This window comes from Passer montanus, unplaced genomic scaffold (assembly GCF_014805655.1).
Source record: "Passer montanus isolate IOZ18808 unplaced genomic scaffold, ASM1480565v1 scaffold53, whole genome shotgun sequence".
Taxonomy (NCBI): Eukaryota; Metazoa; Chordata; class Aves; order Passeriformes; family Passeridae; genus Passer; species Passer montanus.
Window position 1 is genome coordinate 1,389,609 of NW_024370263.1, and position 24,532 is coordinate 1,414,140.

The 24,532-nt window shown below is 41.9% G+C and overlaps 2 protein-coding genes across 5 annotated transcripts in view; one reads left to right on the forward strand and one right to left on the reverse strand.

The window, feature by feature from the left end:
• Positions 1-906, reverse strand: part of TXNRD2 (thioredoxin reductase 2) — a 33,401-nt gene extending 32,495 nt beyond the window's left edge. The window contains exon 1 of the mRNA XM_039724782.1: positions 789-906. Within this exon, the coding sequence (XP_039580716.1) occupies positions 789-861 (73 nt within the window). The 5' untranslated portion in view covers positions 862-906. The remainder of the gene's footprint in view (positions 1-788) is intronic.
• On the forward strand, positions 184-22,615 carry COMT (catechol-O-methyltransferase). 4 transcript variants are annotated; one of them, XM_039724786.1, is made up of 6 exons: positions 6,354-6,517; positions 7,874-7,926; positions 15,542-15,824; positions 17,376-17,569; positions 18,793-18,924; positions 21,353-22,615. In XM_039724786.1, exons 3-6 carry the CDS (start codon positions 15,542-15,544, stop codon positions 21,530-21,532), a joined length of 789 nt encoding a protein of 262 aa, XP_039580720.1. In that variant the 5' UTR covers positions 6,354-6,517; positions 7,874-7,926; the 3' UTR covers positions 21,533-22,615. The 4 variants fall into 4 exon arrangements, with proteins under 4 accessions (XP_039580718.1, XP_039580721.1, XP_039580719.1 ...); XM_039724784.1 differs by lacking the exons at positions 6,354-6,517; positions 7,874-7,926 and adding an exon at positions 184-261; XM_039724787.1 differs by lacking the exons at positions 6,354-6,517; positions 7,874-7,926 and adding an exon at positions 4,452-4,551.
• Positions 22,616-24,532: the final 1,917 nt, after the last annotated feature.

Consider the following 24,532-nt stretch of genomic DNA (forward strand, 5'->3'; position numbering starts at 1 on the left):
TAATTAATGCAACTGAGATCCAGCACAGGTCTCTGTCTGGGAATTACAGCAGCGAGTTCCACGCAGATATTTTATCGGACTCCGAGTTTCATATGCCGTGCGCGCCTTGGCGGGGCGTGGGACGCGGTCAGAGGGAAGCTGGCCCCAGCTGCCAGCCCGGCCCCGGCACAGGCGGCCCCGGCACAGGCGGCCCCGGCACAGGCGGCCCCGGCACAGGCGGCCCCGGCTCCCGGCGCGGAGAGGCGGCGGGAGCGGCCGCAGGTGAGCGATGACTCCTTCCCGTGAGGGCACAGGCTCGCTGCTGCTTTCGCAGCCGTCGCGGGCAGGGCGGGCACCGAGCCCGCGCAGCAGCCGAGCCCGGGCGGGGGGGCTCGCCCTGGAATTGCCGAGCGGGCTGGGAGGGCCGCCGCCCTTTGGCGCAGGGGAGGTTTGGCTGTCTCTGAGCAGCCCCAGCCCCACTGCGGAGCCCCCACCCCGCTGCACTGTGCTCTGAACCCGCGGGTCCCTCAGCGCCCAGGGGCCGAGGGACGGGCTCCGCAGGAGCACCGGCGCGGCTGCCAGAGCCCTTACGGGTGGAGGCGGCCGCCGTCCGCCCCGCCTCGGAGTAGAGCGGAGAGGCGGCCCGGTCGCCACAGGAGCCGCTCAGTCTGTGATCTACGGGTCGTGGAAAAGGCTTGAGGGACCTTCCCTGGCCGCTTTGGGTGTCGGAAGGTGCGGGCAGCCGCTTCCCGCGGGGAGCAGCGAATGCGCGGCCGCTGGCGGGCCCGAGCCCCGCGGGTACCGCGTACCTGAGAGCGCTCGGAGCGTACGGCACAGCCCCGACACTGCCGGGGGACGCGTCCGCCGCCACAGCGCCGCCATGCTGTACGGCACAGGGCCCCGCACCCGCCAGGACCCTGCGGGCTGGCCGCGCGGCGCCTGAGCGGAGGGCGGCGGGGCCGCGTGGGGATCCCGCGCGGGAGCCGCCTGAGGGGAGCGCCCGGCCCGAGCCCTCACGGGGCTGGGGGAGGCGGGCGCGGGCTCCGGCGAATCACACACACCGCCACAGAATCGTTAGGGTTGGAAGGGATCTCTGGAGACCACCCAGTCTAAACCGCCGTACAAAGCGGGGCCACCTGGAGCAGGTGGAATGGTGTTTTGGGATGTCTCCAGAGAGAGCGACAGCACGACTGCCCTGGGCAGCTGTTCCAGTGCTCTGCCCCCGCCAACATAAAGTTGTTCCTCATGCTGAGGTAAAACCTCGTGTGTTTTAGTTTGTGGCCATTGCTTCTCATCCTGTTATATTATTAATGAGATTCCCTTTCAGTCTTCTCTTCAGACTGAACAGGTCCAGCTCCCACAATCTCTCCTCATAAGAGATGCTCCAGCCCCCTCATCATCTTCATGGCCTCTGCTGGACCCTCTTCAGTAGCTCCTTGTCTTTTTATACTGAAGAGCTCAGAATTGGACACAGTATTCTAGTTTTGGGCTCCTCAATTAAAATCAGTTAAAATTTGCGTTAGACATTTGGAAGGAAAAAAGAAAATCCCACAGTTTGCTTGATTGGCTTCCCCCCAGATCCTGCTGTAGAAAGGGTTCAGGGAAGGCCTTTCTGGAAAGACAAGGAGCATGGTGACTGCCCAAAACCTGCACTGATATCCAAGACCTGTCCTTTCCCATTGGAACCAGCCATCCCTCTGTACAGGTGTGTGACAGGAGCTGCCACAGCCCCACCTCAGGTGCAGGGCACCGGCTGACAGAAACCTCTGAGGAGGTTTGAACAGAGCACCTTCCCTGAGGTGTTAGAGGCTACACATGGGGTGTTGCTCCGTGTTCCTGTGACTGTGATACATTCAGGATTGTGAGCAGGACTCGGGTCTGGAAAAAGGGGTTCCTCTGCTGGAATGCTGGAGTGGGGCCCAAGTGCTGTGGGTCAGTGACCCCAAACTGCACCAACAGCTTGCACACACGGCTGGGCTGTGGTGGGACAGATACCTGCTCAGGACAGCCTCTCAGAGTGCCTGCAGTGCCTCAGCCTCCAGCAGCACTCCCTCTCCCTGTGCCACCTGCCTGCTGTTGATTAAACCAGGGCAATGCTGCTGACCTATCCTGAGTGGGAGCTGTGAAAGTTCATAATGCCTGTGATGTGTTCTGACAGCCTCAGGTAAAAGGCCTCAAAGCTGGCATTGATCAAAACAAATCAAGAGAATGAGTTTTCCTCGTTCAGAGGTGCTGGCTTGGCCTTTGCTGAAGCTCAGTACTTGCCCTGCTGCTGCCATAGGTAGTGGGTCAAATGTGTTAAGTGCCACCAGAGCCAAAAGCAGTGTTTGGGACAAGAGAATCACATGCTTTTTCTACAGAAAAAAAAAAGGTTTTAGGCAGTCGTGGTTCAGGCTTTGGATCTGGGCCCCGCTCACAAGGGGGCAGCATCCAACCATTTTATTTCAGAAAACGTCAATCCTCTGGTCCACAGCTGAGGAGAAATGGCAGGAAATCAAAATACTCCAAAAAAGTTTTATAGAATTCACTTCACCTCCAATGTAATCTCATTATTTTTGTTCACCCCATTAATGTTTGAAAATACATGAATGAGAATTATTATCACTTTAGTAAGCGAATTATGACTTTTTTCCAGCATCCACTGACATTAAATCTCCCCCCACCTCAAAATGTTAATGTTTGAAAATACATGAATGAGGAATTATTATCACTTTACTAAGTGGATGATGACTTTTTTCCAGCATCCACTGACATTAAATCTCCCCCCACCTCAAAATACAAGAAAACCAAAGGCAACCCCCCTGTTATCACTAGAAACAGTTACCCACTGCAACAGCAGTAGAAAGGAATGACTAGAGCATACTGAGAGGCCTTTGAATTAGAGAAACCCGAGCATATTCAGATATAATCTTTCATGCTTTTCAAGATACATCCATGCAAAGTTGTTTCAGCTTTTGATGTTAGCCACTATTCTGAGCTGGATCAGGCAGTGCTGAGATATGCTCTTCACACAGATTTAGTTCAGACATGTAGGATCAAGGGTAGAATTAACTCTCCCAAACACAAAACAAGTTTATGTGAGGAGATGTCCCTGCAGCATTATGGTGTTCTGCTAACAAAGAAAGGCCTTAAATGTGGCAAAGCAAAGTGAAACTAAATTGAACCAAATGAAAGGAAGGTGGGTGTTGGTTTCTTCTGCTGTGTCTCAAGGGAAAGGATGAGAGGAAATGACCTTAAAATGCTAAGGGAGGTTCAGATTAGAAAGTCAGCTGGTGCTGTGCCACTGTGTGAGCGTGTGATGCTGGGGTGTGCCCAGCCCTGTGGCTGTATCCCACAGCTCAGGATAGAGCCCAGTGCAGTTCCACAGGCTTTCCCATCAGGACTGCCAGCTTCAGAACAAAGTCCAAAATCTGTGCTGTGCCATTCCACTTGTTCTTGCTCATTGGCACAGGCTGATCCTCAGGGGTGATAGGAATGGGTTGTGCTGATGGGGACAGTATCAGTAAGAGCAGAGCCCCTGGTATTTCCTCCTGTCAGCACTGAGTAGGTGTGTCTGTGCTGCACTTCAAAACTCTTTTTCAGGGACAGGAGACAGATAATGGTTATCAAATGTGCTTTCTACTGTATCTGTGGCTCAGCTCATATGGCTTTCTACTCTTAATTATTTTGTGGTTAGCATTATGTTGATTAGATAATTAGTGATAGACATTTATATATTAAAAATATATTTTAATTTATTTTAAGAAAACAAGAACAAGTATTAAGTTCTTTAGCAGCAAATACATTCTATTATCAGGAATCATTTAGATAAAGCCTTACGTTTCTGCAGTGGAAGCATATACTTCCAAAACTGAGATTAAAAAAACTTCTTCCAAGATAATTATCAGACTTAGCATCATATTTCCACTGAATTGTGTTAGTTGTAGCTTGTCAAATTTGAAGTCATAAATGAACTTATGCACTAGTTGTGGTTTGGTTTATTTCCAGGCAGAGATGTTTATTCAATATACTTTAAAGAGTGTGGTATTAAAAGGGTAAAGGAGACACCGGGTATCGGAAATGTACACAAATCCATTCAACAAAAAAAAAGGTGCTTTCTAAGTTGTGAATTGCTTTTGTTAGCAGGCAAACTTTCTCCTTTTGAGTTTATTGTAAAGACAGCTTGCAATTCTGTATGTTGTTTCCTTCGTAGAAAATAGGTTTTATTACATTCATCAATGGCTTACTTAAATTCTCCCTCATGAAGATGACCAGGACCAAATACTTCTTCTACCAAACTTCTTAAAAATTTTGACTTTTCAAGCACATCTTCTTGTCTTTCCTGTTTTTCTGGCATAGTTTCCTTCATGTCTCACATTCCCAGATCAGCAACCAGGGAGGGTGGGGGGAAGAAGAGAGGTGACAGGTAGATATTGTCTTTGGAAGTCATCACTTTGTGTCCCTTTTAGTGGGTGGGGTGGGAAATCCATTCTCTCAGAGGTTGCATTTTGTGGTGTGACCTAATGAATAATTTACAGAAGTGTCAGTGAACTCTGCTGGATCACTGGTTGAACTAAGCTGTCTCTGCATGAGGTAGGACCTTTTGGTTTCTTACCATCTCTCTCTTTTAAAGATTATTCAAGAATTATGTTCAGAAATTTGTCTCAGAGTAGGACTAGTTCAGAATTTAATCTATGCCTTTTTATTAGTTCCTTTCTTCCTTAACATAGATCTTCTGTTCATAGTTTGTCCTGAAGAAATGATTGATTGCAAGTAAGAGAAAAAACCAGCAGAAACAGATGAAACTTCAAGTAACACAAGCTCTTGGCTTCATTCAAATGCTTCAGCACATATTGCCAAAAAACGTGAGGGTAGAAACAAATGATTGATTGCAAGTAAGAGAAAAAAACAGCAGAAACAGATGAACACAAGCTCTTGGCTTCATTCAAATGCTTCAGCACATATTGCCAAAAAACATGAGGGTAGAAAAGAGAGAAATGTGGTAGACTTAACTGCTTCAGAGTTTTTGTGACGAGTTAAAACATCTTTGAAAGCTGAAACGTTTTTTCAATCTTCCTCATAACCTTTTAAGAGGCACTGTAAACACAAAATAGTCTAACTGCTTGTATTATCTGTTCAAATTTAGAGTATGACTTTGCTGGCCACCTTTCTTCTCTTTTAGCTGTTTCCCGTTTTAGATATCGCTGGGCAGTTTCCTGATTCAGGCATGAGTGGTGCTTCCTTTCTTCAAAATTCCTCTTTTGCATGTTTCTCAGCAAGACAGACTAATTTGACTGTGGAAAACAGCAAATTCCCATAAAAGAAAATCCCTCCTGCTATTCTGAAAATGCAAGCTCAAAAGAATTTTCTTCCACTCAGTGTTTCACATGATCTGTGGGGTTTATGATAATGTGCTAGCTCTCCTGCCTCCCTTTGTTGCAGCTTTTAAAAACCAGTCTTTGTCCGGGATGATTAGAAGAAGGGAATGCCATTTGTTGTTGTGCCAGGCATGGATTTAGGGGAAAAGCTCTGGCTCCGTGCTATGCACAGCAAGTGGGAATGGCCCTGCACGCTGCGCCGTGTGACTGCAGCTGGGAGCTCTGTCCATGAGCAAGTCTGCTCAAGTTTGTGCAGCCAGAGCAGAGCCAAAGTGGCGACTGTCAGGGTGAGTCAGCCTGAACCTGCCACTTATCCTCAGCTGCTGCCATTCATGTGATGTTGCTCCCAGGCTAATGCATCCTGGTTCTACACCTTCCCATGGATGTGCCCTGTGAATCCAGTACCTCATAGATATTCTGAAGTCTTTTAAGATCTTGGCCCTACATAAACATTGTATTAAACCAATACATTTGTAGCTCTCTGCATTAATATCAGGGCAGATAATAATCATGTGTATTAATATCAGGGCAGATTTTTACTGTCTAGACAAGGATAGGTCATATAGATAGTATATAAATTTATGCACTGTGTAGTTTGTAGCATTGTTAGTACATTAGTAAAAAAACTTGCAAAAATATCCATACTTATATAGACCATGTGTTGGGCTAACAGGTAAATTAAAGACAGGCATAAACCAATGTCTGTCAGGCTGCCAAAGAAACTTCTCTTGGGGAAGAAAATATCCCACAACATATTACAAGGTTTCAACTTTCTGTTAACTTGGAAGCAATATATGGACATTATCACACAGTTTGGGTGGCTTAACCAACTTACCCTCTAGCCTTGTCTAACTTGCAGTTATTGCCATATACCATTTTTACTTATGCAATGAAATACGTGGACAACAGCAAGGGTTACTTGCAGGCGTAGCTTTTGTCACACAAGTAAACAGCTGTGGGCAGGCAGAAGCAAGTTTGCTCCTCCCATGCTTCGAGCCTGAAGAATATAACTCAGCTCCAAGTTAGAAGACTTTTAAAAGTGTTGTCATGGGATGTTGCTCAATCTGGGAAGTATTGGCACTAAATCATGCTGCTAAGCAGAAGCTGGGCTGACACCACCCACAACTAGCTGTAGTTAACTGCAAGGACTTCTCCAAAGAGCTGCTGTATACTTACACAAGGTAAAACTCTATACTTAGTGCTTAGAGTAAGTTTTGCTGTTTTAAACTCTTTTTTCCACAGCCCAGCAGTAAAAAAATTTCTCTGCTAATTTGAATTGTGGGAGGCATCAGGGATCATGCAGACACAACCAGCTTTTGACCAGACAGGAAATTACTGTCAGTGAAGCTGGACTGCAGTATTGCTTACTTCATTCTTTGTTGTGCTTGATATCTGGATTATAAGAAAATATTTGCAGAGCTAAAGCTCTCTTGTACATGGAAGGGATAGTTCAAAGTTATTCTATATTGACATTGGGGACTGTGCTGTATTGCAGGGTCTTAGTTATGTTTTGTTTAAAGCTACAAGAAACATTTCAATTTCACCCACCTGTTTTTCCCCACAATTCTTTATTCAATTACTGTGGTTAAAATTATTTGGTTTTCTCTTGTCATGCTCTCAGGTGGTCCCTAATTCTTTCAAGGACCTCCCCTATCACTTGACAAAGCCTGAAGTTCTCAGAACTTCAGCTCCTGTTTCTGCCACATTTGGTACAAACACATTCTATAAGTCTTTAAAAAGTTTCTAGGCTTGAGCTTCAAACACTTGCTGACTAGGTTGGAGTTTTGCAGTGAGAATACAGGAGAGAGCTGTTGCCATATTGTGTTTGGGATTTTTTTGGTTTTCTTCTGATTTTCTTCGATGGTGCAATTTAATTGCAGCTGGATTATATTGTTCCTACCTCGAAGGAAATAGTATAGACAGACAAGAGGGGAACCAGGTTTCCTAGAATAAGCCTCTTTTTTTATCTTAGGGCTGTTTGTAGAAGAATATTTTTCCAACTAGAAGGCACAGAGATTCAAATGTGCTATTTATAATGTATTGATTGCAGCTCCTCCTGTAGCTGCTATTAAGCCATTTGCTATACATACCTCGCCTGCCTCCAGCAGCACTCTATATTTAACCCACATGCCTAGGTCCTGTTCCTACCAATTCTGCTCTGGCTGTAGCATGCCACGTCTGAACTGAAAAAAGAACTAAATCCCTTGGGCCAAATTCCTTCCTGAAGTTGCTTGATTGAACACATTGCATTTATAGCGAGCACAGATTTGGCTCACACCTGACTTTGTCAGCAGTCACTGTGCTGTAACTAAGTAACAAGAGCTCTGTCGTTAGGGGACAGATGAATAGCTTTCTCTACGGTTATTAGAGCACCGAGCACCTTTAAGGAGTGCAGAATCTGTGAGAGGAGGAGTTGGGGAAAAGGACACTGCTCCTTTTAGAGAATGTGTAACAGAACTGATAAGCTATGCCTGTGATGTGATCGAATGTGACTGAATACTGCAGGCTCTTGGACTCTTATTCTGTAAAATCCACAGGAGAGCAGCACAGGAAAAGATCGGAGGGAACAGCTTCTGCTGTACTAAGAAAGGTATATATTTATATTTTCTTATTTGTCAGGCTTGACATGATGTGTTATCTTAGATAATGTCACTATTTTAAACAGTGGTGCTCATGAAAGAAGTGGTGTTTTCCACATTCTGACTGGCACTCATTGTCAGGAAGCCAGTCTGTGGGCAGCAACAGCTTTCACAGAGAAAGAGTAGGACATATTTGTGTGTAGTGCATTTGTACTGTATTGTAAATCTTGACAGCTGAAAGAAGTGAGATGAGATAACCCTGAGTAAATTGAAAATTTAATTTATGGCTATAAGTATGCTGGAATTTGGTATTCATTTATATCGAAGTAAAAGCTGAATGCAAGTCAAGCTTCACATTCAAGTTCAGTCATATCATTTGGCTGAATAGCTGCTTTTCTAAGTGTTTTGCTGCAAATGTATTTTATGGAGGTTTTCATTCTCAAGAGGGAGTTCTGCTACTCCAAAAATATCTCTGAAGAAGGGACAAAAAGTGAGTACTTTTGCTTGTCCTGTTGGTGCTTATAGAGTATCCTTCTGATACCCATAATGGATATTTTTACTTTCTGTCCTTTACAAACAAACTCCTATTTACCAATACTGTCAACCACGTCATTCTGATAAACTCTGTAAACAACCATAAACAACCTTTACTTTGTCTCTGCACTTCTGCTTACTCAGTCATGGGCTTCTCCAACAAAGCCCTCAGGGTCAGAACCACGTGCATTTGCACAGTTTTGCAGCATTGAAATACAAAAGAAAAACTTCGTGATTTACAGCTTTAGTTTGCATTAATGAGAAAAGAGTTTGATCACATTAACACTGCAAGCAACTCACTTACCACCCATGTTTAGCAATGTTTCTCAGCAGTCTGGTACCCAGTTTACATCTGCCTGTCTCATACTGTTGTCTTTCAGCATTCCTTCAGGATCACTGGAATTAAAAGTGACTGGGAATTTTTAAAAAAACCATAATTTTGGCAGCAGTCCTTGAAAACAGACCTTAATGTGTGAGGCCATTCTAAAGCTCTCTCAGAAAGCAATTTCTAGACAGAGACCCTCTATGCCCACTCCAGGCACTTTTCTGGGGGGAGCTTTCACTCAGGATTTGAAGCCAATCCCTACCCTGCTCTGTCTCAGGCTCCCTCTTCCCACACAGTGTTTGATTACCTGCTATGCTGTGGTGACTCCCACCTTGCCTGGCGTGTTAGAGTTGTTAATTTTCATAGAAATAAGTCATCATTTCAGCAGAGATTTCCTTCCTAATCCTTCAGATCCCTCAGCAGGTGTCCTCACTACCAAGCTTCAGTCGTGCATTCCCCCCAGCCTGAAGAGCAGCCTGTGGACAGCAGAAAGCTGTGCTGGGAGAGAGACAGATTTACAGTAGATTAGCTGGTAGCCTTGGAAGCAGGGCAGGAGCGTGCAGTGGGGATTTGGGACACTGAGGATTCAGCCCTGTGATATAAGGAAGAGACTGTCAAAGAGGTCTGTCCTGACAAGAGTTAGGCAGTTTGGTCTTTCCTCTTCCACCCCTTCTCCCTACCTTCATTTGGGGCAAAATCATTCAACAACGGCTTGATTTTACTCCCTGGGGAACATAAAAATCTCAGCTTAGAAAACTCTTCACAGGGCAGCTCCTAGTGTGCTGTCAGGGCAGAGCACTTTCTGCTTTTGTCACTCCACTGCCTCCCAGGTAGGATTTGTACAGTTCTGCTGAGCCACCCGAACCACTGCTTTTAAACCCTGGTACAAATAGTACAAACACATCTGGAGTGCTCCAGTAGGAATAAGGACTATCAGAAACAAACCCTCCCTAGGGGTACCTGAACGGGTCTTATTCCTGAAAAGCTGTCTTTGCTTAAGGCTCAGTAAAGTGCATTTCTTATCCTTGAAGAATTCTCTTACCCCAAACTCTGGCTTTAATCATTCAGTGTGTTCACTAGGTCAGTCTGGATTAGAATGCTCCAAATTCCTGTGGACCTGCTTGTTGGATGGAGATGAGGCCTCTCTGTGTGGCCAGTTCATTTAAAACACTGCACTTCTTTATGGGGCACACAAGCTTTATTTAATCCTTCTGCTTTGGGTAATAGCACTGAATACATCTAGAGAATGGCTACTGGGAAGGGAGTTTTCAGTGGGTAGCAATTATCCTAATTGAAATCTATGTGGGGAGAATGGATTTAAACACCCTTATGAAGCTTATTTGATGGGGCTCCCAAGTAGGCAATGTGCAGTTTTCTGTTCTCTTCCTTTAATTCAGTAAGAAGTAACTTGTATTTGTTTCCTTTCAACCTGAGAAGAGGGAAGACAAAAGGCCATGAGGGCAGAAAACAATCATCAGAACTTTGCATTTATAGAAGACAGAAATTTTTGTAGTCATGGCAGTGAAGCTAAATTACAGTAATTTGAAAAAAACTGAGAGGAAGATCTAGATTTCAGGCAAGAAATAATGAAAAATTATATGAAGTCTGTTCAGATTGTTTTCATGATGTCAGTGGAAAATCTGAATGTCAGACTCCCAGACTTAGTTTCCATTGAAATACAAGCTATTCACATTTGGCAATATGATGATTATTCTTCACAGAACAGTTGCACTCACTTGAAAATACATAAACAGTAACGAAAGAATAGAAGGTAAAAAGATTTTTTTTTACCTTTAAATGTACTAAATTACGAAGCTGTTGAATTGTGTTGCCTACAGCAACAGGATACAATATGTTTGGCAGAAGTTAGTTTAGACTTTCTGACCAAAATACTCTGCCTTTCTTTCTCTGGGAAAACATCAAGAAAAACAAAAGGCCACAAAAGAGAGATTGCCTCATTCCAGACAGCATAGGACTAAGAGTCAGAAACTCCAGTCCCAGCACAGCACAGATCTCCTCTGGCCTAGTGCAAAACATTGTTAAAATATGTGTAGAAATGTGCTGACTCTTGTGCATTGTTTTCACAATGCTTCATAAACAGCTAATATATCCTTACTAGTGTGCAAATCCTCTGCATACGTCAGTGCATCAGTGTCTAAAGGCATAATTTCAGCAGAAGCTGAAAAAGGTTGAATGATATAAACTTATCAAGTGCTCCCCATTCACCAGGTTATGTGAGTTAATAAAGTCCAAATTAGATTCTAAACCCTTTAGCACCAGAATGCTAAAGTACTGTCTGGATGCGTGGAGACTCGTAATGAACTCTTAAACAACCAACCAGTACTTGGCAGTTAGATTAAATGCATGAAAAATTATAGCAAGACTGCATGTACCATCTTTCCTCAAAGGCCCGAGTTGTCAGCTGGCTGAAAGCCCTTCAGGAAAGCATTTGAAGCACTGCTTGTCTCCACATTTTCCCAGTTGTTCATAAACTCAAGAATAATAATGTCACATAGGCATTTGCTGTGCAGACAAAACTATTTTGCCTTTCCTCAGGTGTTATCCATATATTCATAGCAGGGACTTTTCTGAAAAAGATTTATTCAGCATTACAATGCCTTGAAAGTTTACACAAGTAGTAGTAACTTTAACTCTTGTGGCAACACAGAGGATGATAAAACAGCTAATCAAGGCCAGATTTGAAAAAACATTGCCAAAATGAGACTCACAGCTAAATCCCCTGGCTCAGGGTCACAAAGTTTACTCTCATTCCAGCCCTGGAGAATAGTAGGCTAATGGATGTGCTGTCTTTGTACAAAAGGGTGGGGGGTTTCTGATAATGTTTAGGACTTAATTTTCAGTACAAAGCAAAGCAATATCAGTTCATCCAAGCTAAAACTGTAATGAGAAGCTCTGTAATTAGGCTTAGTAGGATTCACCTTGAGTAGAAAAATGTTCTATACAGCAGTTTTCCACCTCACAAGTATTTCAACATTTGTCATCTCTTATTTTTGCAACTGTAGGAAATGACATCTTGTTAATTACTCATAATGTAGTGAAATATAAGCTTCAGAATAGTTAAATAGTCAAATTTGAAACTTCTTTAATCCACTGAGTGTGAATCTCACTAGGGTATATGCTGTTGTTAAAACTTAGACAATTTAAAGGCGCTTACTTTCACATTCTTATTTTTCTTCTCAATAAACATCAGTTTCTAGCAAAGGGATGTTGGTTTGGAATCAGAGAAGCAGTTGCAATCAGTAGTTTACATCACATTTCCGTACACCTTCCTCTAACAGTGCTATGAAAACTTTGTACATTTTTTATGAAACACTGAAAAATATCTCAGTTCAGTCTGGTTACTTGGACTTACCTTAAAAATTGATGTTACCAATTGTTCTAATCCTTATTTTTTCACGTTAGGGAATTCTAGGAACAATTATTTTTTAGCAGAGGTTGGGAAAATGTACCAGAAGGATTGATAAATAGCATTACTGAAAGATCCTTATTGTAACCTTTGGTGAAATGGCTGGAGTCAGCTGCATGAGAATAAAGAACAGGATGTATTGGTTTGGGCTCCATCACATGGGCATTTTATGATTTAGAAAAACTGAAAAACTTACTATCATATTATAGTAAGGGGATACTGAATCCCCTAACTTGACATCTGTTGGCAAAATAGCAGATCCCTAAGTCTGAGCCAGTTTTCATGGTTTCTTTTAAACCCATTGGAATGACTTAGGTGTTTCATCTCCACAGGCAGGTAAGTTGGGGCAGCAGATTCCCACATTTTGTGTCTGCTTCTCTCTTGGAAAATGTCTTTTTAAATCTCTGTAAACTGAAACAGAAGTACTCCCATTCAAATGCTGATTGTTTGATTATGGTGTACATCAGGGGAGAACTGCTGAGCTGCATTATCAAGTTATGATTTGGTCTTATGAAACATGCCAAAATGAGTAAGATTAGATGCATAAGAAAATAACTCAGTGCTTTAGAAAGACCCATCAGTAGTTTGACAGGTTTGGGCATGAAATTTTAATATGTTTTCTTTTAAACTCTGTCTTCTCAAAACCAGATGTACTGATACGTGTTATTCATTCCTTCCCATAATGTTGTCCCTCCAATTTTCTGTTTATTCCCTTGCTGAATTTTTCATTTGCCTGCTATTTTCCACTTCATATTCTAGCTTTCAAAGAGAAGGCTCCCTTTATTATGGTGTTTCTAAAGCACAGAAGAGGTTGCAGTGCTAACCTGTGTATTTGGAACCTCAGTATAAGCTTTAAATAATAAGAGTAGCTGCCTTGTAATAAGTGGTTGTGGGAAACTTGACTGTGTGCAAGTTTTATTGCATACTTAATGAAGCTCATGAATCCACATTAAAGCTAAAATTACTGTTGCATTTTCTAAAGCTGTCATAACATGACTGTCTCCTAGGTAGTGGTAGTTTTAAATTGGTTGAATTACACACTTAATTTTCATATCAAATATTTTCCAGCTAAGAATATGAAAGCAATTACCTATTTTGGTACAGATCTTTTTTCCCTCTGGGTGCATGACCATCACCATGCCTCTTGCTCTTGGCAGACTGCCTTTACAGTCTACTGCTGTCACTAAATTTATTTTCACACCTAAGAAGATAGAAATTAAGAAGGACAAACTTTGAAAAATACTGTGTTTAAAAAAAAAAGAAAACCAAAAGTGTCCTCTTCTCTCTTTTTAAAAGATACTTCTCTGGAAAGTGGTTTTCAGAATAATTGCCTCCTGAAGGAGTTCGGCTAAGAACAACCCATACTGCCAGTTTATGAAGGTGCTGGGATGTTATACAGAAATATTAATAATAAAAAAATTCCAGTAGCTGAAAAACATTGATATGTCAAAAATAAGTGAACTCATCTAGGAATGAAAAAATCAGCATGTACTCTGTAGGTTGTTTCTACCTGTGGCCAGCCTCTGGGGAGGCAGGTGGGCTCTGCTCTTACGTGTGGTACCATTCATGTGGGATTCAAGTGCAAAGATCTGAGGCATTGTAAAAAGTGGATCCCTCTGAGTACTGGATTCAGTCAGTCTGGAAAAGAAGTCTCAGCATTCCTGCAGGACAGGGAGCAGGGCTGAGTTAGCCTACAGAGGCTGTCTCCCTGTTTAGAGAAATCTCATTAAATGGTCTCATATCAATGCTAAGCAACAAGGGAGGAAAGCTGTCCCCCAAAAATACACTACCTAGTTCATGCTGCTGCTCCCATCCACTCTTGCTGTCTGACAGATCTTTGAAGGGCAGCCCCAAACATGCTGGCAGGATCTCATAGTGCTGAAGCAACAGCCTGTGGCAAGGTCTGCTCAGAGAATGCCAAAGTATCCATTGTAACAGAGAATTATGTCTGGCAGTGGTCTGCAGTAATTCTGAATGCCAGCCCTCTTCAGTGCTGCAGGGACCTGACTGTGGCTGGACTGCCACCAAGCGAGTCACAGGTTTGCAGGGTCCCAGCTTCACGTGTCCAGAGGCAGGAAAGTTAGAGATCTGCTGGCCTTAGGAAGTGTTTTCTGGGCTCCATCCATTCATTGCAGTTCAGAATAATTATCTCTCACCTGTGTCAGTAATCCAAATCCATCAACAACAACCATACAATCAACTAAGCCATGAAAAGTCAAGAAACATGAGTCAAGTGAAGCTAGAGAGATATTTAATGTTAAACTAATGATCTTCCCACAGCTCTATTGAAGTTTTTAGTGGAGAGATAATGTCAAACATTTTCGTGTAGAAAACTAAAAAGAACTGAAGTCCCATCTGAAAGGTGCAGGACAATTGGGCGTGGTCAGTGCCACTACTTCTGCACAGAGGGAAAGAAGAAAAATTGACATCCAGGCCTTCATGATCCTGTTGAAGTAATGAAGCAGTCTCATATTAGCTAGGAAAAAAATATTCAGAAGGTCCAAGAAGCAAGATATTAATGTGCTAATGACACTGGCAGGCTCTGAAAGGAAAGGTCTCAGGTCAGACTTTGCAAGAAAATCATTAAGGGTAACTGTTAACATTGGTGACTGCTTGAAAGAAAAAGAAATAGACTTTTAACAGCTCCAAACAAATCATACTTGCTCTGCAACCAAGATAAGAGAATGACTGAACAAAATCAGCTGTACTGTATCTTGAGCATATCTCCATGGAAACTCAGTCATCTTCTGAAGTCCAAATGTGCTCTGCATGATGATTCAAAATTTAAGTAGTGGGATAGATTTTCCCCATGTGTATATGCCAAATCCCACTACAGAATGGAGGTCAGACCATCCATAAAAAATAGGATTTTTCTGGAACAATATTTGGGGAAGCAAAAAAGAGAAGCAAGAACAAGTAGGAAGAGATTTGGAGGAATGTTGTTATCTCCTAGAACGAGATAATCCCTTTGTCATTGGTCTTGGTTAATTTAGGCAAAATGTTTGAGGATGTTGTAGCTCCTGTTGGAGCTGGAAGCTCCTCGTGCAGTGGCATGCTTGGAGCCAGGACTGAGCAGCTGTGTGGGGGAAGGGACCAGAGCATTAAATAAAGCTACTTGTTGACTGCCTGTAGAATTGGCTTCTAAAGGAAGTGCTACAGAGCACCATCCATTACCAAGTGACAGAGAGCCTTTTGCAGCTACTTTAGACACAATCATAATTAAACTCTGTGTGTTCCTGTTCAGCACTGTTGGTTGTGGGTTATTTGGCTCAATATTTACAAAAGGACAGCCCTCTCCTGTGCCACCTTAACCCTCGGTTGTTTTCCTCTTTTCTTCCAGATGCTGGAGAGCTCTTCAGTCCCTTTGTTCATTGTCTTCATCCTAGTTTTCATTTTGCTGCTCATTGTGTTGCTCATCAGGAAAAATGCCACTGCTGCCCTTGTCTGGAATGAAATAATCCGGGAGAAAGTAACCAATTTCATCATGAGTCAGAGCAAAGAGCAGAGGATTTTAAATTTTGTGCTGCAGAATGCAGTCAGAGGAGACCCCAGTAGTGTGCTGGACACTATAGACAAATACTGCTCCCAGAAGGAGTGGGCCATGAACGTGGGCGATGAGAAAGGTAACTGCAGCAGGGGTCAGCATCTGAAAAGATCCTTCAAGTACAGGACAGTACAGAACATCTGATTGTATTCACATGGCAACTTCCATCTGCTGCTGCAAAAACCCCAACCCACAGAGCTTTGTGGTCAGCAGAGTAGCTCTGTGAACAGTTGTGCCTGCTTGTGCAGAAGTTTTTGAGGAGGGGTAGCCAGTGACTCATCCAGAAAGTCACAGCACCAGATGAGGGTTTCTGTGTTGTGCACACTGCAAGTGTGTAAGCAGAGAGTGGCAACTTATGGGTTGCATTATACCTCACTTTTTACATAGGGTGCCTTCAAGGCATAATTCATTATGTTAAATACTTTCAGATCCTTAACAAGATAGCAAATTGAAAAAACCCTAAAATTGTGTTTAACTATATGAATTGTGTGTATGCAAGCATAAATTAGAAGTTTCTGTAGAAGGTAGAAATCCTGTCCATGTCATACAATATCAGACATTGTTGCTGTTTAGCAAGTAAATCATCTTGTTCTTGTCTCCTAAAGAAAAATATGGGAACAAACTCTTTTTTTCATAGCTGCAGGAAAGCAGCAATCTTTTCAAAAAACTATAGAGGCAAAATGTTAATATGTTCCCTTATGAATTAGAAACAAAAGTACCTCTTGCTGGGAAATTTCTGGGGAAATTTGCGTAGTCTGGGATTAACATAGCTAATGAAAAACAACTGTAAGCATTGTAATAAAAATGCTCTTCTGACATGTTACAGTTTTTTAAAGTAGCTCCTCAGCATACCTGGCTGGGGTGCTTAGGGGAGCAGAACTGTGGGTCATGGCTGAGTAGGAATACTTAAACTTCCACTACTTTTTGAGTTTAGTTATCAAGTTTCTAGCCATACAAATAAGAGGAAATTTCTCACAAATAAATCCTTTCCTTCAAAAGGACTGAATATAGTCACTGTCACTTCTTTTTGGGAACATTTTCTGTTGTTAACAATTGACCAATATTTTCCACCCCACAAATTCATGCAGTGAAACCAAATATTTTGCATCTTTGTAAGTACACTTTTCTTTTTTCCTTTAAAGATGAGTATTTGGAATAAGAAATTTTGTATCAGACTACAGCACGTAACATTAGCAACAAACATGAGCACTCAAAATCCAGGAGTTATATATTTCACGAATATGGCCAGTTTCTGCAGTAAATTCTTGGAAAAAATGACTGCATTTCCCCTTTCTAACACTATAAATTAGTTGATTCAGGGAATTACATAAGTTATATTCAGGGAATATAAGTTAATTCAGGGAATTCCTTATTCAGAAATGTGTATATTGTGAAACTGAGATTTCTTTTAGATGAAAGTTTGCACTTAGAAACGTAAAACATCCATGATTAACTTGATCACAAGCCAGTTTGCAAAGGATACAGAATATAATTTGACATCAACTCTTAATTTTTTAATGTCTTGAGCAACTGAGTACATGGATTTTTAAAATTTCTTGTCACTAACTTGCTCTTGTGTATATGAACCAGCTTGATTTGTCAATAGGTAATCTTTTCCCATTTTAATCAGGTAAAATCCTGGACAAGACAGTGGAAGAGGCCAATCCATCAGTTGCCCTGGAGCTGGGAACGTACTGTGGCTACTCAGCAGTGAGGATTTCTCGGCTGCTGAAGGCAGGAGCTCGTCTGCTCACTGTGGAGTTCAACCCAAAATTTGCTGCTATAGCTAAACAGATGATTGAGTTTGCTGGAGTACAAGATAAGGTAAATACCATTTTGCCTGTAACCACTACAGCAAAACTGGTTAGATTTTGTTTTGTTTTGTTTTTTCTTGTACCCATGGGCCTTTATAAATTTAACCAGCTCCATGCTTAGTTATAGTGCCTGACCTCTCACAGCAGGACTTCACTACGTTGCCTTACAAAAGCCAGAAGAATACTGGGTTTCTCAATATAAACTAAAAGGTTCAATTTGGTGTCAAGACTAACTACAAAACAACCATAGTCCAATTTGTTACAAAAGCTCACAGGAATCAGTTGTATTATGTGCAGTGGACTTCAAATGAGAAGTATTTACCCAAATCTAGCTGGTCACAGTACCCATACCTAAGTCTGGTGCAATCAGAAGTGTCTTGACTCCCTATAGCTGGTTGAGATGCAGGTGTTTCCAGTCTATATCCCCCCCAGATTGGGGGATTTGTACCTGAGAAGTGCCTTCTTTTCAGCAGACATCTCACTTTAATGGAGCTGGAAACACTGGAGGAAATAAGTCCACCAAGGGACCTTCTAATGTGTTTGTTAACTTCTAGAAGAGAACTTGAAGTACCAGTGACATCTAAAACTGCATTTCCCCATCTGACTTAATCTCCTGATCAGCTATGAGTCATAAAACAGACATTTCCTTACCACTTTCTTCCTCCTCTATATGGTGCTTGCCTAACAAAAATTCACATGCAGCAGCTGCTTTCAGTTTAACAGTAGTTACTCCAATAAACCTCTGAGGAAAATGTAACAGCCTCTGTCCTGTCTGTTCCCTCTCCTGGCCACATAAATTTTACATACTGTAGCCTCCATCTTTTTTCTAACCTAACCTGTTCTCTGCATTTTTTGCTTCCCTTGGACTACAAGACTCAACTGAGATGTAACTAAAAAAAAAAAAAGTAATTAAAATCACTGTTTTCAACAGGAGATTTCCATGTTTCCAGTAAAGACACACATTATACAACAAAAAAAAAACAGGTCACTTTTTCTGTTGTTAATTTAAAAACCAACAAAATCCAAACCACTGAAATTCGTATTTTGAAATTTAACTGAGTTGGTTTGTCAAAAAGAAAAAGGTACATTTGACCTAACCCTACCAAACAATTCAACTGACACAATATTGAGCTATAAACATGATCCCTGATGTCTGCCTACAATTCAGAATGAGCTCTGCGCATGTGACTTTTCTAAATGGTTTGCAATTCATCACATGGATTTGTATTTCAGGTAAAACTCCTAGAAGGCCCTTCAGAGGAAATTATTCCCCAGCTGAAAAAAAAATATGAAGTGGATACTCTGGATTTTGTCTTCCTGGACCACTGGAAAGACAGATACACACCAGACACCATCCTGCTTCAGGTCAGTTTGCACAATTCCAGTCTTAAAAGTAAAGCAGCAAATATCTTAATGTCTGGGAGGCCTCTGTTTATGAGTGACCTCATGTGATGTAAAATGAAGTCTGGCAGCCAAAACAGCAGCCTTACAGTAAGAAAAGAGAATTTGAAGGACTGTCCCTAAACTTTTGTTAAGGACAAGTGCCAACACTACATAGCTCAGGACTCAGTGAGTACTGCTGAGCCATTCTGTTTCCTGAACATACAGGTGTGCAGTGGAAATCCTACCTGGAGGAGTAGGCCTGAGTCTTACACTCCCAGGAGTGTGTGCATGGTCTCCAGCCAGAACATTTGACCCAAAGCCCATCCTGCTCCTGGGAGCAGGTGAGACTTGGGACCTGCATATCCCAGCTCCACCTCTCTAATTTCCTCAGTACCCCTTTTTTTTTGCCTGGGTCTATGGTGGCAGCAGAGCCATTTTGGTAGCATGGCCATGGTAGCATGGAGTATGACTTGTCTTGGAGTCCTTACACTCCACCTAATTAATTGGTTGCAAAGCAATGTTAAAAAGAGTGCAGACTGGCCCAGCCACGAATTTCCTAGGGAAATGCTGTCTAACTCTATGTCCAGCCCCAAATGTGTAAAAATTATGCTTATTTTTTCCCAAGCTGCCTTAACCATTGCTGTGGGTATTGCAAAATAAATTGGCTGTAACAGCAGTAGGCAGTGGCAAAGGACTTCTGGATAGAAAGGTGTTTTCAGGTGTTAAATAACTGAGATTGACAATATCTGTGCCTATCAACACAGCACATACATTCTCCTAGCTGACAGAATTTTCTACAATTTTCTACTGCCTACTTTTATGGAAGTGCCATTTTTCAATTATTTTCTTCACAAATAAATCTACTTTTTTTGAGCCTGCCTCAGATTGAGAACCTGCCAAATACTTCCTGACCCCTGCCTGAGGACTACAACACTATTTTCTAACCCAGCCTCCCTGTATTTTTGGTTTTAAGCCTTGGCCTCCAGAAAGCTGTTTGAAAAGGAAATTTGTTTGGGGTTATGAACAGCTAGTATTGAATTTACACAGCAGTAGCTGAAGAAAATGTTCCCTCCGTACAGTTATTTTGTACTCAGAGAATGCTTTCTTTTAAACTGCCTGTGTAAGGATGACTGAGCTCTTTCCACAGTGCATCCTTATCAGAACTTAACCTCCCAATACAGCCAAAACAAACACACGGTTTAGTTCCATGGCAGCAGTCTGATGCAACTGTGACACAAAGTTGCAAAAAAACTCCCATGAAATCAGGAGGCAAAAGACAAAGAAAAGATCCTCAGATTTTCTCAGATGTCAAAAACTTTCTAAAATGTATTCTCAGCAGGTATTGCAGTATGAATGGTGAATATGAAGTATGAATTTATTCAGATTAAATATGTATATATTGGATGTGGTCCAGACAAAAAAGCCAGACATGAAGAGCATCTGAAATCCTGATGACCAGTGGAAAATCCAGTATGTTGTCTCTTTTAAGCTTCTGTAAGCTGTGCAATAGAAACAGACTGGAGGGTATTTGACCTGTCTTTAAAATCACTTCTGCTGTGCTGACTGGTGTTCAGTCCCCAGAGGCAAGAGCAATAAGCACAATGGCTTCTGCAGGACACTCATCAACAGAACTGCTCTCACAGACTTGGAGTGACCAAAACCACCCCATGTTTGGCTACAGCTACTGCCTGTAACCACAGGATAACAACAAGCTGATTTAGCTACAGACTTTGTTTTAAAACAGCTGGTAAGCCCAGATAAGCAACTTCTTCTAGACAAAAAATACCAGTAAAAATTAGGTTTTCAGGTTTACTGAGGATAAACATTGCACTTGAAGCAACTATTTCTAGTTAGTTATGTCTTGTGGAAATTTGTCAGAGGGATCTTCATTGTGGGAAAACCTCACTTCATGCCCAGATCCCAAACAAAATGGCAGGAAGTTGTTCAAGATGAAAGGAAAACAAGCACAGAAAATCTTTCATTCTTTTAGCAGTTTTGGAGTCTGACTGAGACTGGCCAAAGCAGGTGACCTAAAGAGCTACCACTACAGTTTAATGCCATATTAAAAAAATTTTTAAACATGAAGCATGACAGCCAAAACAAAGCCACCTTACTGATCATACAGACATAGCTGGAAAGAAGCTGAGGAGCAAAGTACACACTTCCACTTGATTTCCTATTTCAGAATCAGCTCCTCTAATGTTGTACTTAAACAGAAAAACTTAGCAAATGACCACAAAGGATCCGAGAATTACTCAGCCTCTCCCCTGTCTCTCTGACCTTCCAGACCTGTACCACAATGGGTTTTGGGATGCAGGCACACGAGTATACCTGGTTAACATGAAAGTACTCTACATTCAAACCAATGTCTCCTTAACAGCCACTATGAAGCCATTTCTCTTCTTTCTAGGAGTGCAACTTGCTGAGGAAGGGCTCAGTTCTTCTGGCTGACAATATCATTTTCCCAGGAGCTCCAGATTTCCTTAACTATGTCCGCAAGAGCCCCCATTTCCAATGCACTAACTACCCATCTCATCTGGAATATATGCAAGTGGAAGATGCCATGGAGAAGGCTGTGTTTTTGGGATAAAGAGTCATTAATAATCGACTTTTGTTTCAAATTATGTAAATGCAACTGCACAGGTTAACTTGTCTATGCTTTACCGTTTTTTTAATTACTATTATTTTTTTATTTTGGAACGTGTAATTAAACAAGCATTAGGGATCTTTTTAGGCAAGGTAGAAACCAAAATATGGAGTGAGTTTGGTCTGTGCCATGGTACCACATTAATTTGGCAAACCCAAGGTGATGCAGATTGCCTTGCCTTGACCAGTACATCATCAAAAAACAGTCTGGCATTTTGAACTCAACTTGACTAACCACAGTTCGGGTTTAGGGTGGAGAAATACGCTGCAACTTCTGAAGACTTGTGTCCCCAAGCTAAACTCATTAATCATTAGCAAGAGTGGAAAAAAAATCCATGTTGCAAGAAAAGACCATTTCATGTGCCCTATTTTTGCTAAATTACTAGCATGCATCTTGATGCAGTGAAGGCTCCTATTGTGAGATCAGATACTTCTTTGCACATTTACTGCAAAAGTTAATCATCTCTATGTGAGAGAAAAGAGCACACACTGGAAGAAGGCAGACCCATGCAGTGATGAGAACAACAAAACAGAATTTCGAAAACACAAACAAATAAAATTATTAATCTGCCCATGCAGAGGCAGGGAAAATTGAAGTAGTAAACAGATTAAAAGAAATACAGTAACAGGTAACAAAAGGAGCAGACTCTTTCCAAAAGAATACAAAACTACATAATATTTGACCTTGATGAAATGCTGTTTTTCCCCTCATTATACTTACATACATAGTACGTGCTTTTAGGGGCAGGGCAAGCTGCCTACTCTGAAATGCTGGCTATGTTTAAGATGCTGTACAGAAATAAAGTCCAGAGAGAATGGGTTTTAGCAGGTGGGTCCTGCATGTCCTGGTTAACCCCAGTGCTGTTACACCATGTGAATAGTGTGGGTTGTCATTGAGAAGATTCAAAGCCAAATAGGAAGTCTCTAACTCACCTGAACAATGCAGAAATCCCGTGGCATTTCCTAGCATGTCCTGCTGTGATTATATAAGGTAGCAACAGTTACATTTCTAAATAAAAAGTAACAACAGAGCAGGGGCATGACTTTCATTTTTCCAATGAATTCTGTACTGCACGTGAGGCTTCCAGATGTGAAACAGACACAGAAAGTTCCAACAGTTGAATATCAGAGTGAAAATCAAGGACAACCATTCTTGTCTTTCCCAGTATGAATTCTTTCAAGCCTGTTAGGAGTTTCTTCCTTGTATAGCCCACCTTACTGCAGTGGTCCCTGCACACAGTGGCCTGTGTGCTGCAGAAAATCCACCTCCAGGACACTAGCAAGGAACAGAGGATCACCAAAAGAAAACTAGAACAGGCTAAGGTGACAGAGTCAGCTTAGAAATGGACCAAGCAAGCCACGGTGACCCAGCCAGTTGTGCATTTCACAGGGCCAGGAGAAGGCAACACTATCAGAGTTTTCCTGACAAGGTAACTCTGTCATATATAATGAAAGACACAAGAGTTCCTGAACTGGGTTAGATTATGCAGAAACAGCCTCAGGTGATTGTGTTGTGCTGTTCTGTGCAGAGCCACCACTGAGTTCTAACAGCTCCATCTTGTACTGTCAGTGATTAGTTCTGTAACATCACTCAGCATCACGTCCTCTTGGTATTCAGCACAACTGCAAGTCATTGGACCAAAGTCCTTCAGGTGGCTGGAAACAATTTTTGCAAAATTTGCAATGCAAAATAATCTTCAAGTACATTTACTGGCATATACAAGTTTCTAGGGAAAACTGGAAAATCTGGATACCTATGGTGGACCAGAAAATTTGTCTGTACATCTAAAGCCTTGACTCCAAAGAATCCTCACTTGTGTTTAGCCCTAAGCACCTTTGCACCCAACAGACACTCCTGTCACAGCAGGGCACATCCCACAGGCTGATGAGCAAACCAGTCTCAGAAGGATGAGTAAGAGTAAACAGGTAGAGTCTTCTGCACTTTCCAAGAGAGGATCAGAATAATGGCCAAAATTACTGTTCAAGAGACTGTCAAGAAGATTAGGAAAGGTGGGAACCTGTTGAGTGGATATTTCAAAAGATGAAGTAGTGAATAATGTATTTGTAATACATATGGCAAATGTAACAGCCACCTTTTAGTATAAAAAGGTATTTTAATTCATTAGAAAGCATCTCCTACATGGCGAATTGTAAAAATAAACACAATGTATGTTCTAACAGAATATCTGCAGAATTCCATATGTAAGAATAATTTTTCCACTTCACTACATTTTTAAAATGTTCTTAATTATTGGTGGCAAGGGATGAAAAGAAAAAAGCCTGACTCAGTTTGCATGACTGACAATTAGAAAAAAGGCTTTTGGTCAGTTGAGCAAATATGATCTGGAGTCACTGACACATAAATGTGAAATCTCCCAGGGAAAGGAGGCACTTTTCAAAATAAAGTCACACTTTGAATTCTGGGAGAAGAAAAAGGCAGACAGTGGATCTTCTAATTCAAACATATTTTAAAAACCTGCTGAGTGTTACTGCAACATCAGCTTAGTACAGTTAGAAGACACAACCTATGCTTGCACAAACTGTATGGAATGGTGCATGTGTGTAAGGAGTGCCCATGAGAGTGCACCACTGATAAAAAGCTCACAAGGGGAGAACTTCCCTAAAACAACATACATGGATCTCTGCAAATTCTCACAGCTCACGTCTGAAAGATGTAATATCACCAAATACTGGTAATTTACACCTATTCTCCAGATTACAGTTACTGTCCAGGCTGTCTTAGTGATTCAGGCAGTACATGAGTGAGGTCTGGTTTCTGCCAGAGCCTCTTTGTTACCTCAAAGGGACACGATACCACCTTTCAAAATATTGAACCAATTTGTGTACAAGAAAGAGGATTTAAGATATAATTAAACCTAGCACTACTGACTTTTGCCTAACAGCACCCATGGAAGCGATCCTTCCATCAGAATTTACTTGTCTG

Bases quoted from the DNA above. Each gene is read 5' to 3' on its own strand.
- COMT (XM_039724784.1), top strand. From the start codon at position 15,542: ATGCTGGAGAGCTCTTCAGTCCCTTTGTTCATTGTCTTCATCCTAGTT. The intron at 17,570-18,792 runs GTAAATACCATT...TTTGTATTTCAG, and splicing joins TTGCTGGAGTACAAGATAAG to GTAAAACTCCTAGAAGGCCC. The intron at 18,925-21,352 runs GTCAGTTTGCAC...TCTTCTTTCTAG, and splicing joins CAGACACCATCCTGCTTCAG to GAGTGCAACTTGCTGAGGAA.